Here is a 17,483-nt window from a genome sequence, read left to right on the forward strand (position 1 = left end):
CATTCTGAATGTACACCTAATGGATTATTGGATCCATATTGATGCAATGCGGTCAGATGAAGATTAATAAATTGTGTCGAGAAATACTATAATTACCTGACCCAAAAAAGTACTGTAATTACCTAATGAATTTAAAATATATAAAGATGAGAAAGGGAGATAATTTATACAAATTTTGTAATGATTAATAAGATACATGCGAAATACTATGTATATCTACTATATTTAAATTATTATAAATCTAAAATAAATTTTTAGTTGAATATATTAACTGATGAGTGAGAATAGCAGTTTCTTCTTTCGTTGAGTTGGGTATATAGGATCTACATTTATCATTTTCAAAAACATGCGCTTCTATTTTATATAATATTTTAATATAAAATTTATACAAATTTTGTATAGTTATTTTATCCATTAAAATAGTGTATACGCGTAAAGTGCATACTAAGACTAGTATAATTAATTAGGGCATCCTCTTAGTTAAGAATATAAGGATAGTTATATTTTAACCCTTTGATGATCAATCAACTATTATGTCAATTAATGTTTGAGATGGGAGAACCAAAATGTCATTTGTTTAATATTGGGAAAGAAGATTGATTTTTAAAATAAAAGCGGGATATAAAACACCCTTTAAAACGGATCCAGTTTATGTGAACTTATTTCCTTTTTGGTCTGTTCCAAAAAGAATGACACATTTCTAAATTTAGTAGCAATTTAGCTTAAACTTATAATTTTACTCTTAATGAGAAACTTTTATAACCATACAAATAATCTGGGTCATTATTTGACTTGTTTAGAACCACAAATTCTAAAAATTTCATTTTTTGTTAAACTCCATGTTCAATCAAACAGGTTCAGATAAATTGGAATGGACGGAGTACCCATAAATTTTATGGTAGAGAGTACCCGTAGAGAGTACCCGTAAATTGTATCGAGGGCAGAAATGACATAACACAATGAAGTTTTAACCCTGGTTCCCGTACACGATCGATAACCTTTGGGTGCAAGAAGATCAAATTCCCCAAATTCCGTCCGACATCTGCATCAAGCTCAGACCAACGGTTTGGCTTCGCAGGTAACTGACTCCTTTTCCGTCACCCTCCTGTCCTTTATCCGCTGATCCCCTATCTCTCTTCTTCCCCCATCTGAAGCCCATTTGGTAGCTGCTATTTATCCGGGCAATACGTTTCCGATTCCTAATATGTTTATTATTACTTTTAATTTTTATTTTTATTAATGGGTCGAGGCCTAAATTTATCCAATTCTGGTTTGGCTTAGGTCTCCCCATATTCTTCTATATATACCCACACCCACCCTACCTTATACTATTCAATTTCTGATACAGCACTTTGTGATTGAAACCTCTTGCCTTTTTTCACAGGATTCGACAATCAACATCATCATGCTGACTGGTAAGTCTTTTTTGGAGTTCTAATTTTGTGATTAATTCTTAGAAAGCTTAAGACTTTATGTTATGGCGTTGGCACTGTTGTGTGACTAAACCCCAGAATGGTGTATATCCATTGCTAGTAGAGTCCTTTACAGGGGCGGACCCAAGTGATGAGAAGTGGGTTCAACTGAACCCGCTTCGTCAAAAAATAATACTGTGTATATGCATAAATTATGGCTAAAGCAAGGTAAATTTTGTATAGAAATTATTTTTGAACTCGCTTATACCGCTTATGTTAGCTATGGACTTCTCTAACTGAACCCGCTTGCACAAAATCCTGGGTCCGCCACTGGTCCTTTAGCATTAGAAATTGCCCATCATTCTCACTAATGATAGACACAAATACTTAGGGCCATTGAAATCCATAGAAAATCAAATCGTAGATTTAAGGTTGATTAAAGGCCCGTGTGGTAAAATTTAATAAGGGAAGGAATGTGAATAGTTTTCAAATCTTTTTCACTTTAGGCCTATTGAAGTAGTTGTTGGTTTGTCTACTTGGAAAGACTTTGGAGTTGAGGGGTTGAAGTATTATATATTAGCTGGTTTGTTCAATTTGGAGTCGATAAGTTGGTCCAGTTGCATCGCCAATCTACTATATAACAAAGTGACAGTGAGGTTGAAGTATTAGCTGCTTTGTGTAAAAGTAGGCTTGAGTCCAACTTGGACGCCAGACATGATTTGTCCCATCTATGGACACTCCTAGCATGCATCAAATTATATATCATATGCATTTGCATTCTGCTTCAATAATTAGCTGTCAGCATCATATATATGTATTTGCATTCTGCTTCACAACAATTCTTGCTTGCACTAATCCAGCTGTTCATCATCATGTCAGCACCCGCTCGTCTTATCGCTTTTGCAGCAAAGCATTTAGCTTCTAGCCTGAGCTAAGGTGGTGCCTTGCATCCCATATTCCACCAACCCGTCCTCAAAATGGCACAGGTAAATGAATTAACTATTATTTATTTATATATGAGAAAAACCTGTAGAAAGTTTTAAAAGAATTTTATTTTGTTAGATAGGCCAGAAGTATTAATACTTTCTTTTATCTCTTTTTCTGGAATTAGAGAATGTGCATCGACCTTGCTGATGAGAAGAAAGCAATTGAGGCAGCTGTCCATTATCTCCTTTGCTTCACGGTATGCAGAATTGATTTGTCATTGATGTATATATATTATTTCAAATTGTAGCAAACAACAACATTTAGTGAGCGGTTGTAGGATCTTGTATCTGCCGCCTCAACTTCACATAGATTTCTATCAGTAGCTTGACATAATTTATTACTTCTTTTTTTTGTTTAGACGATAGGTGCCGCAGGTGTGGGTTTGGTCTATGAACACAAATATTCTTCCGACCGGCTGAAGCAAACTCGCTTTGAAATAGACCAAATTTGGCAAAAACACATGCAAGGAATCTCGCAAAGGATGGAAAAAGCCCACCAAGAAATCAATCAAATCAGGCATGAATATCAAGAAATCAATCAAGTCAGGCATGGATTTTCAATTATCAACCACGTGAGAGGTAGAGCAAGAGTTGTACCTTTCGTGTATCTAGCTGGCCTTCAAAAAAATGATAAAACCATTTGAGACACCCGCTATTATTAACTGTTAGTGTAGATTAATTGCATCTTCTTGCATTGATTTGTTAAAAGAAGAAAACTGGTTATTTTTTATACATTTTATAATTGTGACAGACGATGAGCGTGGATGGAGCTCTGGTCAAGGCGATTAACTTGGAAAAATTTGACTGAGGGCAGTTGAGGCTCGACTATATAAACCCGTGGTTGACGAAGGTAGCGAAGGAGAGGAGATGGTTAATACTTCTCGCTATAATTAGCATTGTAATTTCTGGTTATTATATTTATATGTACACTAATGAAGCCTTAAGAGACTACTAGCGTTGAGGCTGATTTTGTTTTCACTTCCATTTAGCTTGCTCATTACCTCTTGTGTGTTAATTAATGATACTATTTCCTCTCTCGTATTTACTGAATTATTTAAGTTAGGAAGAAATCTTACTTTTCCTGTAGCAGGATTGAAAATTGAAGCAGATTGCACACATGTTCTCCGTGTTTTATCCACCCACTTCTCCTAGGAACACTGTCAATTCTACTATAAACAACTGTCCTTCCTCTTTATTTGCGGTTCTGTTCTTGAAAAATGCTGCTGTTGCTTGTGAGTTTGTAATATTTTACTTGCTTTTACTTCCTCTAAATAAAAGAAAATATGACCATAACTCTTGACTATTCTTTATTTGCTTTCAAGGAACCCCATCCGATTCTCGAGTATTTTCCACCTGTTCAGTGTGCTAGGGAACTGCAAATCAGATTATTGTATAAATTTGGTTTCGCTAAAAGTGGATCAATAAATCATCAGAGCAATTAAAAAATCATAAGAACAATTAAACTCCATTTATTCATGAGTCCATAATGCATTAATCCGAGAGGGCTAAAGTTTTCCAAACCCGTGCTGGTTTATCTTGGTCATTCCATATTGTTATATACACCCTACCTTAGTTATATATTTACTCAAGTTGGTGATTTGAGATTGAAAGCTCTAGCTTTTTCACAAGTGTTGTAGGTTATTTAGTCTCTGAAACAAGTGTCAACATTATGAGAAAACCAAGCAAGTCTTTTTGGAGTTCTAGTTTGATCTCATGTGATTATCATTTATTCTTTATGTTATTGCTGAAAAATCCTGCATCAACGTGGCCAGATGTGATGTGATGTTCGTATGATTATAATTTATTAAGTTAATGAATTTGCGCTATCTCTAACTAGGATTCCAACTTCCAATTGTGTCAAGTTATCAAGCTTTATTTACGTTTTAGTTAGGCCAATAATCTTTTGACTAGTAATTTGGAGGGCAGCTCACTAAGAATTCAGGAGTACACATCACTGGTAGAGTCTTTACTGCAATATTATCAAAATGTTTTTATCTGGCAAGGATGCATATGCAACATAAGTCATAAATTCAGTTAGTGTAGAGGAAAAAGACGATGGAGTCCATCCTAAAGCATCAACATAAACGAAGAGAAGGAGATAAAAGTTTTGAATTCTATAGAATAATTGAAGAGATCTTCTGTTCTGTGGAAGTAGTAGTAACAGACACAAATAAAAGGTTCATGAAAGTGATTAGTTATAACATACTAATCCTTGGCATTTGAAATTTGTGTTGGGTAATCTTTATTCCATGAAATATGGGTTCTTTCCTCAATCTCTCAATTTATAACTTTTTGGTTTATTGGAAATTAATTGGCATTCAAGTTATACAAGAAGAAATTTGTGTGCTTTCCAACTTTCCTCGTCTAACACTGCTTTAATATATAGAAATACTCTTGATGGTCCAAGGGACGCACTACTATTATAATAGTTAAAATAAAAATGTGAAAACTCATTTTGCATAGTCGTTGTGACAAATTTCAAATCTATGAACTGCATTAAGATGTCAGATACTCGGGGCCAAAAGTTTCAACATTACTAGAATGAGATTTAGGAGATAAAAAGAAAATCCAATAGTGAAACCAAAAACTGTGGGTGCATCTTCAATTCTTGCATGACTTAATAAAGTTTTATGCGATTAGTCATCTCAATCTTTACAAAATTGATTTGCTAAAAACCCACACACGCGATTGTAATTTCGAAGCAGTACATGGTACGTAAGCGAATAAAAGTATGTACTATTTGTTGCGGAAGCCAAATGTATATAGTGTGAATAAGTCACAACTACTATACCAAAAATTATGACAGCCACCAAATAATAAATAAGACAATAAAACAATAATAAAGGGAACACCAGAATTTACGAGGTTCGGCTAATTTTGCCTACTCCTCGGACACAACCAATATTTTATTTCACTCCAAAAATACAAGTGAAATAATACTAAAGAGAGAAGATACAAATGCCTTAAACAGATGAGAAGGCAAATGAGAGGTGTGTTTCAATCCTAAACATTAGGCCTTCTTTTATAGGGGAAAAATCCCCCCAAACTTAACTCCCAACCAATGTGGGACTTTGGCATTTTGCCAAACTTCAACAAATCTCCACCTTGGCAAAATTCCACATTTTCAATTCTCTCTCAATAACAAATTTTGGTTGTGTCTTCATCTTCAATCTTCAGTGTTCAACAATGTTGATCAAATCCAAACAATGTTGAAACTTGACCGCAGTCACCACCTTTGTCAGCATATCAGCAGGATTCTCTGTAGTATGAATTTTCTTCACCGTGACTCCACCTTCTTCTATGATTTCGCGTACGAAATGATACCGAACATCAATGTGCTTCGTCCTTGCATGATAAACTTGGTTCTTCGCTAATTGAATAGCACTTTGACTATCACAAAAAATTGTGATACCTTTTTGTTCAACACCAAGCTCCTTTAGCAATCCTTGAAGCCAAATTGCCTCTTTCACAGCATCTGTAATAGCCATGTATTCTGCCTCTGTTGTAGACAAAGCAACTGTTGACTGCAAAGTAGACTTCCAACTAACTGGTGCCTTTGCAAAAGTAAACACATAACCAGTAGTTGATCTTCGTTTGTCCATATCACCCGCAAAATCTGAGTCACAATATCCAACTACAGACTGATTGTCTTCCTGCTCAAAAACTAACCCGACATCTACAGTATTATGAATATACCGTAGAATCCACTTCACAGCTTGCCAATGCTCCTTCCCTGGATTGTGCATATATCTGCTAATAACTCCAACAGCTTGTGAAATGTCAGGCCTTGTGCAAACCATTGCATACATCAAGCTACCAACAACATTTGCGTATGGTACCTTTGACATATACTCTCGTTCAGCTTCATCCATTGGCGACATAGTAGTACTTAGCTTAAAATGGGAAGCAAGTGGAGTACTAACTGGCTTAGTCTTGTCATCTATGCCAAAACGTTGAAGTACTCTCTTCAAATATTCCTTTTGAGATAAACAGAGTTTCTTTGAACGTCTATCTCTAATTATCTCCATGCCAAGAATTTTCTTTGCCTCACCCAAATCCTTCATCTCGAACTCCTTCTTCAGTTGAATCTTCAACTTATCAATTTCTTCCAAATTCTTGGAAGCTATCAACATATCATCAACATATAGGAGAAGATATACAAAGGAACCATCTTTAAGCTTGTGCAAATACACACAATGATCGTATTTGCTTCTCTTGTACCCTTGCCGCAACATAAACTCGTCAAATCGCTTGTACCATTGTCTAGAAGATTGTTTCAATCCGTACAACGATTTTTCAAGTTTGCACACCATATTTTCTTTTCCAGCAACTTTGAATCCTTCTGGCTGAGTCATGTAGATTTCCTCCTCCAAGTTTCCATGTAAAAACGCAGTTTTTACATCCATCTGAACTAGTTCCAAATCCAATTGTGCTACCAAAGCCAACATAATTCTAATGGAGGAATGTTTTACAACTGGAGAAAACACTTCATTGTAATCAATTCCCTCCTTTTGAGCATATCCTTTGGCCACCAATCTTGCTTTGTAGCGAACATCTACTTGGTTAGGAAATCCTTCCTTCTTTGCAAATACCCATTTGCACCCAATTGCTTTCTTTCCCTTCGGGAGATTGGCCAATCTCCATGTATGATTCTGATGAAGGGACTGTATTTCATCATTCATGGCAATCCTCCACTTATCTTCTTCTGAACTTTGGACAGCGTCTTTATAAGTAGTAGGAACATCATCAGCTACAATTGAGGTTGCACAAGCAACCGTCTCTATGAGACGAACAGGTTTCGTTATTGTTCTTTTTGGCCTGCTGGTTGCTATTGATTCAAGTTGTTGTTGAGATTCCTGAGTTGGAATCTCCTCTACTGGCTCTCCTTCCAGAGGGTAATCTTCATTTGTTTCCTCCTCTGCTTCTTGTGTAGGAAAAATAAATTTTCCCTCAAACTCCACCTGCTTAGAAGCACCTTCATTTTGTTTGGTATCTTCTGTTACCTTATTTACCATAGCAAATTCATCAAAGGTAACATCTCTGCTGAATATTACTTTCTTTGTCATAGGACACCATAAGCGATATCCTTTGACTCCAGAAGTAATTCCCATAAAAATAGCCTTCTTTGCCCTTGGATCCAATTTTGACTCTGTCACATGATAATATGCAGTTGAGCCAAACACGTGCAAAGAGTTATAATCTACAGCAGGTTTTCCATACCATTTTTCAAATGGTGTTTTGCCATCAATAGCAGCAGATGGTAGACGATTAATGAGGTGGCATGCATATGTAATTGCCTCAGCCCAAAATTCTTTGCCCAAGCCAGCATTGGACAACATACACCGTACCTTCTCCAGCAAGGTCCGGTTCATACGTTCTGCCACTCCATTCTGTTGTGGTGTATGTCTAACAGTGAAGTGTCGGATGATGCCATCATTTTCACAGACCTTATTGAAATGATCATTTTTGTATTCACCTCCATTGTCTGTGCGAATACACTTGATTCTCCTGCCTGTCTGATTCTCCACCATCGTCTTCCATTTGAGAAAAATTCCCAACACTTCATCTTTGCTCTTCATTGTATACACCCATACTCTTCGGGAAAAATCATCAACAAAGGTTACAAAATAGTGCTTCCCACCCAATGAAGGTGTTTTGGAAGGACCCCAAACATCAGAGTGTACATAATCCAAAATGCCTTTAGTATTATGGATCGCTGTACCAAATTTAACCCTTGTCTGTTTCCCTTTAACACAATGCTCACAAAACTCCAAGTTGCAAGCCTTTACTCCTTTTAACAATCCTTGATCTGATAGAGTTTTCAAGGATTTTCCTCCAGCATGTCCCAAGCGCATGTGCCATAGCTTGGTTGCTTCTGCCTCTTTGTCGTCACTGGATGTTACTGTCGCTGTCCCAATAACTGTACTGCCACGATAGCGGTACATATTATTATTCTTCCGATTAGCCTTCATTACCACTAGTGCACCGGAGCATACTCTCATCACTCCATTTTCTGCAATGATTTTGAACCCTTTTGATTCTAGGGCTCCCACAGAGATGAGATTCTTCTTCAAATCCGGTACATATCGAACATCTATCAATGTTCTGATCATTCCATCATGGTTCCTTAATCGTATTGAACCAATGCCATATGAGGTAAGAGGGCTGTTATCCGCTGTGTGGATGACTCCATATTCTCCTTCTTGAAATTCCATGAACCAGTCCCTGTTGGGACACATATGATAGCTACAAGCCGAGTCCATCAACCATATGTCTGATGATGTTGATGACTCTGTTGTAACTAATGAGAAGTCTGAATCATCACAATCAGCTACATTTGAATCCATAATAGCCTTTCCATTGTTATGTTTGGCCTTATTCTTCAACTTCGGACAGTCTTTCTTCCAGTGCCCTTTTTCTCGACAAAAGGCACATTCATCTTTACTGGGTCTGGATCTTGACTTGGATCTTCCCTTCTTTGTCCTCGTTTGATTTTGAGGACGACCCCTCACAAACAGTGCTTCTCCTTCTCCGCCCTTCTGTTTTTCTCGCTTTCTTTGTTCATAGCTGTACAAAGCTGAACAAACTTCTCTGAGAGAAATTTCGTCATTTCCATGGAGTAGAGTAGTTTCAAGGTGCTCGTACTCATCAGGAAGTGACGCCAACAACATTAAGGCCAAGTCACCATCATCATAAGTTGTATCCATATTTTGCAAATCTGTGACCAACTTATTGAAACTGGTGATATGTTCATTCATCGTGGTACCAGGAACATAGGTGAAGTGAAACAGTCTCTTCTTCATGTACAATTTATTTTGACTGTTTTTCTTCAAAAATTTATCCTCCAGTGCTTTCCATAATTTACTTGCAGAAGTTTCCTTTGTGTATGGATATTTCTGCTCTCTAGCAAGGTAGGATCGAATGGTACCGCAAGCAACACGGTTGATAATTCTCCAATCTTCTTCTCCAATAACATCTGGTTTCTTTTCTTCAATGGCCAGATCTAGCCCTTGTTGAAAAAGGACATCTAGAACCTCGCCTTGCCACATCCCAAAATGTCCGGACCCGTCAAAAATTTCTACCGCAAATTTCGCATTTGACACAATTCTTGTCATAAGCGAAGATGCCAATGATGACGTATTGTTGACACTTGATGTAGATTCTTCTTGTTTATTGTCCCCCATATTTGACACAAATATTATTTAATAGCTGACGACACAAATCAAGATTATTTCCTTTCTGATGTAGAAGATCAGACTAAGCTGCAACTACAGAGCATACTCAGACAGAACCTTGACTCAGTTACCAAGATAAATCTTTTCTGATGTGGAAGATCAGACTATGCTGCAACCACAGAGCATACTTAGACAGTACCTTGGCTCTGATACCAATTGTTGCGGAAGCCAAATGTATATAGTGTGAATAAGTCACAACTACTATACCAAAAATTATGACAGCCACCAAATAATAAATAAGACAATAAAACAATAATAAAGGGAACACCAGAATTTACGAGGTTCGGCTAATTTTGCCTACTCCTCGGACACAACCAATATTTTATTTCACTCCAAAAATACAAGTGAAATAATACTAAAGAGAGAAGATACAAATGCCTTAAACAGATGAGAAGGCAAATGAGAGGTGTGTTTCAATCCTAAACATTAGGCCTTCTTTTATAGGGGAAAAATCCCCCCCAAACTTAACTCCCAACCAATGTGGGACTTTGGCATTTTGCCAAACTTCAACACTATTGAGAAGGAGCTTTGACATTGGTTGTAGATTATTTTTTTAAGCAAATGAAGAAAACACATAATATAAGTCAATTTACAAGCCTTAGATTTGTCATTCAAAATCATTGCTTAAAGGGATGAGATCTCTTCTGCAATTAAAGGTAGGCAAAATCATAAGAAAAGGACAAAATTATAGTATTCGAGTTGAGACTTTCTTTATGTGATGGGAGCAAATATAGAACTAAAGTTGAATTTACCATAATTTGAGTTTTATTAGTAATCATTGCAGCAAAGAAAGATAGGTTTGTTGTCTAACTAGTGACGAATAGAAAGAATAGCATTTACCGAGAAGTGGAAAAGCGGGATATAAGGCTTAAGGATTTTTATGTCCATTCATCAAAATTCTACCATAAACCTAAAAGCCAAATCCAAACTTATTCAGATTTCACTCCCGTTCATAGCTCTACCTCTTTTCTCTGTTCAAATAGATGTCTAAGTTGCAAAGAATAGTTTTTGATAATTTGAGTTTCATCTTCTATTTTCAAGATCAATTTTGCAACCAAAATCTAAATCATCCATAAATTTCACCTCAATTCCTTCAATTTCTTCCTCTTCCTTTCAACCAAATGTTAAAAATTTATTTTCCAAATGTCCATATATGGTCACCTATGTTGCTAGCTTTTTTGTAATTATACAAGTAAAAATGACGAGAAAAGAAGACAGTACACGCTGGTGGTGGGTCTTACTCGCCGCAAGCACCGCCTAGATTGGTAAAAACAAAATTAGCAAAAAGATTACGTCTGATCAAAGAAAGAAGAGACATTGGACTGAACTTCTACTTTCATTATAGTACTTTTCCAGGTGCAAAGAGAAAAAATATTGAAAAAAATTAGATTTTGGGAAGAACCATGGTTGGAGATGAAAAATGAGGTATGTGATATTTGTTTCCCGCTGGAACATTGCAGAATGGGAAATGGAGGGATGAAAGGGTGGAATTTTGGTGAATGGACATAAAAAACCCGAAACCTTAATATGGTAATAGTAAATAATAAGGGTATCTTAGGAAAAACTAATATGTATACATTGCTAACCTACTACAATTATATAGTAGATTAGCAAAATTCTATATATATATATATATATATATATATATATATATATATATATGAGTGCAAAGAATTCATTTAAGCCCGTGTGAAGTTATTTAAGTTTGGTTAAGATTCATCCTCTCAATGTCCTGCAAATGCTTCTAGATTCATAAAATGTTTGGCATCATATAATTTTACATATAATTTATAAAGTTAATCTGACGCGAGAATTTGTCATAAATGTCGAGAATATGAAATCCTCTAATTTGTATATATCATAGGCAATTTGGCAGCGCATTACATTATGTCGTACTTAATTTTATGCCTACATCTTAGTGTATTTTGTGGTTTTCTCTAATCTAATGAGGTTCACAAATGTCTTTCTTGACCAATTGAATAATTTGGTGATTAGACATAAATTTAATAATTATTCACACTTCCACAAATGTTCTATCTATCAATTAGCTATTGAGTTGTATCCCACATCGATGGATAATGGGTGTCTTGGTCTTTTTATATGGTCTTGAGCAATCCTCACCTCATAAAGCAAGCTTTTTAGGGTTGAGTTAGGCCCAAGATCCATTTTATCATGGTATCAGAGCTAGATTACTTTTATGGGTCGAGATTTGATCTTTTTATTAACAAATGTTGAATTTATTCATTTTTTGAAACTATTTCTAGTTATATGTGAACAAATACTTAAGTACGTTGTAGCGCTCATCGGAAAGGTATGCGCTCCAACACTCTACGGTCGCCAAGTATATACGCTTCTTTGTCACAAAAGAGCTAAGGGTGTATGAGAAGACATTCAAATTCTAAAGGTAATGCTTCAGCTACTGCCATTCTAGTAATCCAAGACCATTTCACTAGTAGTCTGGTTTCAGATTACATATTATTCACTAGTTTTATGTTGGCTTTCTCCATTCCAATTGTTGTTACTTTTTACTTTAGATACATGAGGCAATAACAGCTCGCCTAAGTTAGAGAAGAAAGTGGCGAAGGCAAGACTTGAGATGTCAAAAGAATTACATCGGCGTTCTCACCAATGCAGCACGAGATACATGCCTAGAGGACAGAGAAAGAAAGACTTTTTATCGTTATTTGTATATTCAAGATCGATTGATAGTCCCATTATGGTTCCTGTACGATAAAAACATAAGATAGCTCAACAAATTTATATGAAAAGTACTAATAATTTCTCTACTCACTAGTTTTCTGATGCTCTAAGTGCAAGTTTCAGAACATATAACTCAAAATTTGTGATTCATCATTTAACATATACATGTTGCTTTCGTGACAGCAGAAAGTGCAAGCTTTATATATATATATATATATTAGTAGTTTTTTTCCTGTTTGTTTATGCACTTTGAATAAGCAAGATAACCTGAGGAAACATCAGGATTATTTTCCATAATGGACCAAACTGTATTGCTCATAGAATTATGTATGATAAGTACCGCAAGCCTGGGTCCAAAAAAAGATTATGTTCAAAGCTTGTTTTATAAGTACTAATTCCTCTTTATTTGTAGGAATTTCTTGTTTCAAATTTACTACAGTTGGTATAGGTCATTATATATCAAATTGGGAATTTTTTGACTGATATTGTAGGCATGTAAAATTTATTGAGTTTAAATCTATAAAATAATTTGGACTATATTTTAAATTGAAGATATTCTAGTCCAACCAAAATATTATGGGCTATTATCATTTAATTATTTATATAGGTCTAATACATATGGGTTAAATAAATAAGTCCAAATCTATTATGCTAGCCTATTTAATTGGGCTATAAGTGAACCACATCATTAAACCCAAAATGTCATCTTCCTAGAGGTTCAGTTTGGTGTCATGTATCAAATGACGTGGCATGACAAGTCAAATAAAAGAACCAATAGAATCATGCCACATGTAAAAATGACAAGGCATGCCAAGTCAAATTAAAATGCCAATGAAGATCCGCCTCATGTGCAAGTGACATGTTTTGGACAATCAAATATGGCCGTGTCACGCTTCAATCTGAGTGATCGGAAAGAGTTTGTTCTCATCACAACTCTTCTCTTCCACAACTATAAATAGGGGTCTTCATAACTCAGAAAAGACACCAAAAATCATAACAAGAAGCAAGAGAGAGCTCGTGGATCAAATATCGCAAATTTCTCTAACTCTTTCCTTATCTAGGATAGAGTTCTCTTCGAGTAAGGAGTCATACTCCTTATCAATTAATGTGTTGATCCGATATGTCATTTAAAGTTTTAACCCTCAATTCTATATCTCAAAATCTCGAATAATTCTATTTAGACTTCCTTGATTTGCGTGCGCAGTCCGCATCTTTTTACAGAAGGTTTTTATGTGAAAACATATTAAAATGTGAAATCGTGCTTTAAAAATTTATTTGAGTTGACTTCGATCATATTTTGAGAAAACGGACCCGAATCAATATTTTGACGGTCCAGGTGAGTCCGTATCATGATTTTCGACTTGGGCGTATGCCCGGAATCAAATTCAGAAGTCCCTAGCTTGAATTACCGTCATTTGTTCAGAACTAGAGGTTTAAAGGTTTAAAGAAATTTCGAGTTTGACCATAGTTTGACTTTGTTTTTACCGGGTCCAGATTCTGGTTCCGGAACATGGTATAAGTTCATTATAGTATTTATGACTTTTCTGCAAATTTTGGTGCAAAACGGAGTTGATTTGACGTGATTCGGACGTTCAGTTGAAAAGTTGCATGTTCTTAAGTTTTATAAGAAATTTCATTCATTTTGGTGTCTGATTCTTAGTTTTAGGTGTTATTTTAGTATTTTGATCACACGAGCTAGTTCGCATGATGTTTTTGGACTTGTGTGCATATTTGGTTTAGATCCGCGAGCCTCGAGTGAGTTTCGGATAGGCTTCAACGTGATTTTGGACTTAGGAAAATAGGTGGTGCAATCTGGTTCTGGTGCAGGTCTCGGACCTCACAATTGCAAGGTCAGTGTTCGCATTTGCGAACATTCGTGTCTTCTGTCAGGTTCGCATTTATTCTTTATGTTATTGCTGAAAAATCCTGCATCAACGTGGCCAGATGTGATGTGATGTTCGTATGATTATAATTTATTAAGTTAATGAATTTGCGCTATCTCTAACTAGGATTCCAACTTCCAATTGTGTCAAGTTATCAAGCTTTATTTACGTTTTAGTTAGGCCAATAATCTTTTGACTAGTAATTTGGAGGGCAGCTCACTAAGAATTCAGGAGTACACATCACTGGTAGAGTCTTTACTGCAATATTATCAAAATGTTTTTATCTGGCAAGGATGCATATGCAACATAAGTCATAAATTCAGTTAGTGTAGAGGAAAAAGACGATGGAGTCCATCCTAAAGCATCAACATAAACGAAGAGAAGGAGATAAAAGTTTTGAATTCTATAGAATAATTGAAGAGATCTTCTGTTCTGTGGAAGTAGCAGTAACAGACACAAATAAAAGGTTCATGAAAGTGATTAGTTATAACATACTAATACTTGGCATTTGAAATTTGTGTTGGGTAATCTTTATTCCATGAAATATGGGTTCTTTCCTCAATCTCTCAATTTATAACTTTTTGGTTTATTGGAAATTAATTGGCATTCAAGTTATACAAGAAGAAATTTGTGTGCTTTCCAACTTTCCTCGTCTAACACTGCTTTAATATATAGAAATACTCTTGATGGTCCAAGGGACGCACTACTATTATAATAGTTAAAATAAAAATGTGAAAACTCATTTTGCATAGTCGTTGTGACAAATTTCAAATCTATGAACTGCATTAAGATGTCAGATACTCGGGGCCAAAAGTTTCAACATTACTAGAATGAGATTTAGGAGATAAAAAGAAAATCCAATAGTGAAACCAAAAACTGTGGGTGCATCTTCAATTCTTGCATGACTTAATAAAGTTTTATGCGATTAGTCATCTCAATCTTTACAAAATTGATTTGCTAAAAACCCACACACGTGATTGTAACTTCGAAGTAGTACATGGTACGTAAGCGAATAAAAGTATATACTGTTGAGAAGGAGCTTTGACATTGGTTGTAGGTTATTTTTTAAAGCAAATAAAGAAAACACATAATATAAGTCAATTTACAAGCCTTAGATTTGTCATTCAAAATCATTGCTTAAAGGGATGAGATCTCTTCTGCAATTAAAGGTAGACAAAATCATAAGAAAAGAACAAAATTATAGTATTCGAGTTGAGACTTTCTTTATGTGATGGGAGCAAATATAGAACTAAAGTTGAATTTACCATAATTTGAGTTTTATTAGTAATCATTGCAGCAAAGAAAGATAGGTTTGTTGTCTAATTAGTGACGAATAGAAAGAATAGCATTTACCGAGAAGTGGAAAAGCGGGATATAAGGCTTAAGGATTTTTATGTCCATTCATCAAAATTCTACCATAAACCTAAAAGCCAAATCCAAACTTATTCAGATTTCACTCCCGTTCATAGCTCTACCTCTTTTCTCTGTTCAAATAGATGTCTAAGTTGCAAAGAATAGTTTTTGATAATTTGAGTTTCATCTTCTATTTTCAAGATCAATTTTGCAACCAAAATCTAAATCATCCATAAATTTCACCTCAATTCCTTCAATTTCTTCCTCTTCCTTTCAACCAAAGGTTAAAAATTTATTTTCCAAATGTCCATATATGGTCACCTATGTTGCTAGCTTTTTTGTAATTATATAAGTAAAAATGACGAGAAAAGAAGACAGTACACGCTGGTGGTGGGTCTTACTCGCCGCAAGCACCGCCTAGATTGGTAAAAACAAAATTAGCAAAAAGATTACGTCTGATCAAAGAAATAAGAGACATTGGACTGAACTTCTACTTTCATTATAGTACTTTTCCAGGTGCAAAAGAAAAAAAATATTAAAAAAAAATTAGATTTTGGGAAGAACCATGGTTGGAGATGAAAAATGAGGTATGTGATATTTGTTTCCCGCTGGAACATTGCAGAGTGGGAAATGGAGGGATGAAAGGGTGGAATTTTGGTGAATGGACATAAAAAACCCGAAACCTTAATATGGTAATAGTAAATAATAAGGGTATCTTAGGAAAAACTAATATGTATACATTGGTAACCTACTACAATTATGTAGTAGATTAGCAAAATCCTATATATATATATATATATATATATATATATATATATATATATATATATATAAGGAAAAAGAGTGCAAAGAATTCATTTAAGCCCGTGTGAAGTTATTTAAATTTGGTTAAGATTCATCCTCTCAATGTCCTGCAAATGCTTCTAGATTCATAAAATGTTTGGCATCATATAATTTATAAAGTTAATCTGACGTGAGAATTTGTCATAAATGTCGAGAATATGAAATCCTCTAATTTGTATATATCATAGGCAATTTGGCAGCGCATTACGTTATGTCGTACTTAATTTTATGCCTACATCTTAGTGTATTTTGTGGTTTTCTCTAATCTAATGAGGTTCACAAATGTCTTTCTTGACCAATTGAATAATTTGGTGATTAGACATAAATTTAATAATTATTCACACTTCCACAAATGTTCTATCTATCAATTAGCTATTGAGTTGTATCCCACATCGGTGGATAATGGGTGTCTTGGTCTTTTTATATGGTCTTGAGCAATCCTCACCTTATAAAGCAAGCTTTTTAGGGTTGAGTTAGGCCCAAGGTCCATTTTATCATGGTATCAGAGCCAGATTACTTTTATGGATCGAGATTTGATCTTTTTATTAACAAATGTTGAATTTATTCATTTTTTGAAACTATTTCTAGTTATATGTGAACAAATACTTAAGTACGTTGTAGCGCTCATCGGAAAGGTAAGCACTCCAACACTCTACGGTGGCCAAGTATATACATTTCTTTGTCACAAAAGAGTTAAGGGTGTATGAGAAGACTTTCAAATTCTAAAGGTAATGTTTCAGCTACTACCATTCTAGTAATCCAAGACCATTTCACTGGTAGTCTGGTTTCAGATTACATATTATTCACTAGTTTTATGTTGGCTTTCTCCATTCCAATTATTGTTACTTTTTACTTTAGATACATGAGACAATAACAGCTCGCCTAAGTTAGAGAAGAAAGTGCCGAAGGCAAGACTTGAGATGTCAAAAGAATTACATCGACGTTCTCACCAATGCAGCACGAGAAACATGCCTAGAAGACAGAGAGGGAAAAACTTTTTATCATTATTTGTATATTCAAGATCTATTGATAGTCCCATTATGGTTCCTGTACGATAAAAACATAAGATAG

At 35.2% G+C, this 17,483-nt stretch overlaps 1 protein-coding gene across 1 annotated transcript; it reads left to right on the forward strand.

The window, feature by feature from the left end:
- The first annotated feature begins 972 nt into the window (after positions 1 to 972).
- LOC104234696 (uncharacterized) lies at positions 973 to 3,439 on the forward strand. The gene is made up of 6 exons (XM_009788304.2): positions 973 to 1,078; positions 1,385 to 1,415; positions 2,292 to 2,398; positions 2,524 to 2,595; positions 2,758 to 2,977; positions 3,150 to 3,439. The coding sequence occupies exons 3-6, from the start codon at positions 2,390 to 2,392 to the stop codon at positions 3,185 to 3,187; spliced, it is 339 nt and encodes a 112-aa protein (XP_009786606.1). The 5' UTR covers positions 973 to 1,078; positions 1,385 to 1,415; positions 2,292 to 2,389; the 3' UTR covers positions 3,188 to 3,439.
- Positions 3,440 to 17,483: the final 14,044 nt, after the last annotated feature.

Source organism: Nicotiana sylvestris, chromosome 7 (genome assembly GCF_000393655.2).
Source record: "Nicotiana sylvestris chromosome 7, ASM39365v2, whole genome shotgun sequence".
Lineage (NCBI taxonomy): Eukaryota > Viridiplantae > Streptophyta > Magnoliopsida > Solanales > Solanaceae > Nicotiana > Nicotiana sylvestris.

Excerpts from the sequence above, each read along its gene's own strand:
- LOC104234696 (XM_009788304.2), top strand. Across the intron at positions 2,596-2,757 it reads ATTATCTCCTTTGCTTCACG|ACGATAGGTGCCGCAGGTGT; the intron begins GTATGCAGAATT and ends TTTTTTGTTTAG. Across the intron at positions 2,978-3,149 it reads AATTATCAACCACGTGAGAG|ACGATGAGCGTGGATGGAGC; the intron begins GTAGAGCAAGAG and ends TAATTGTGACAG.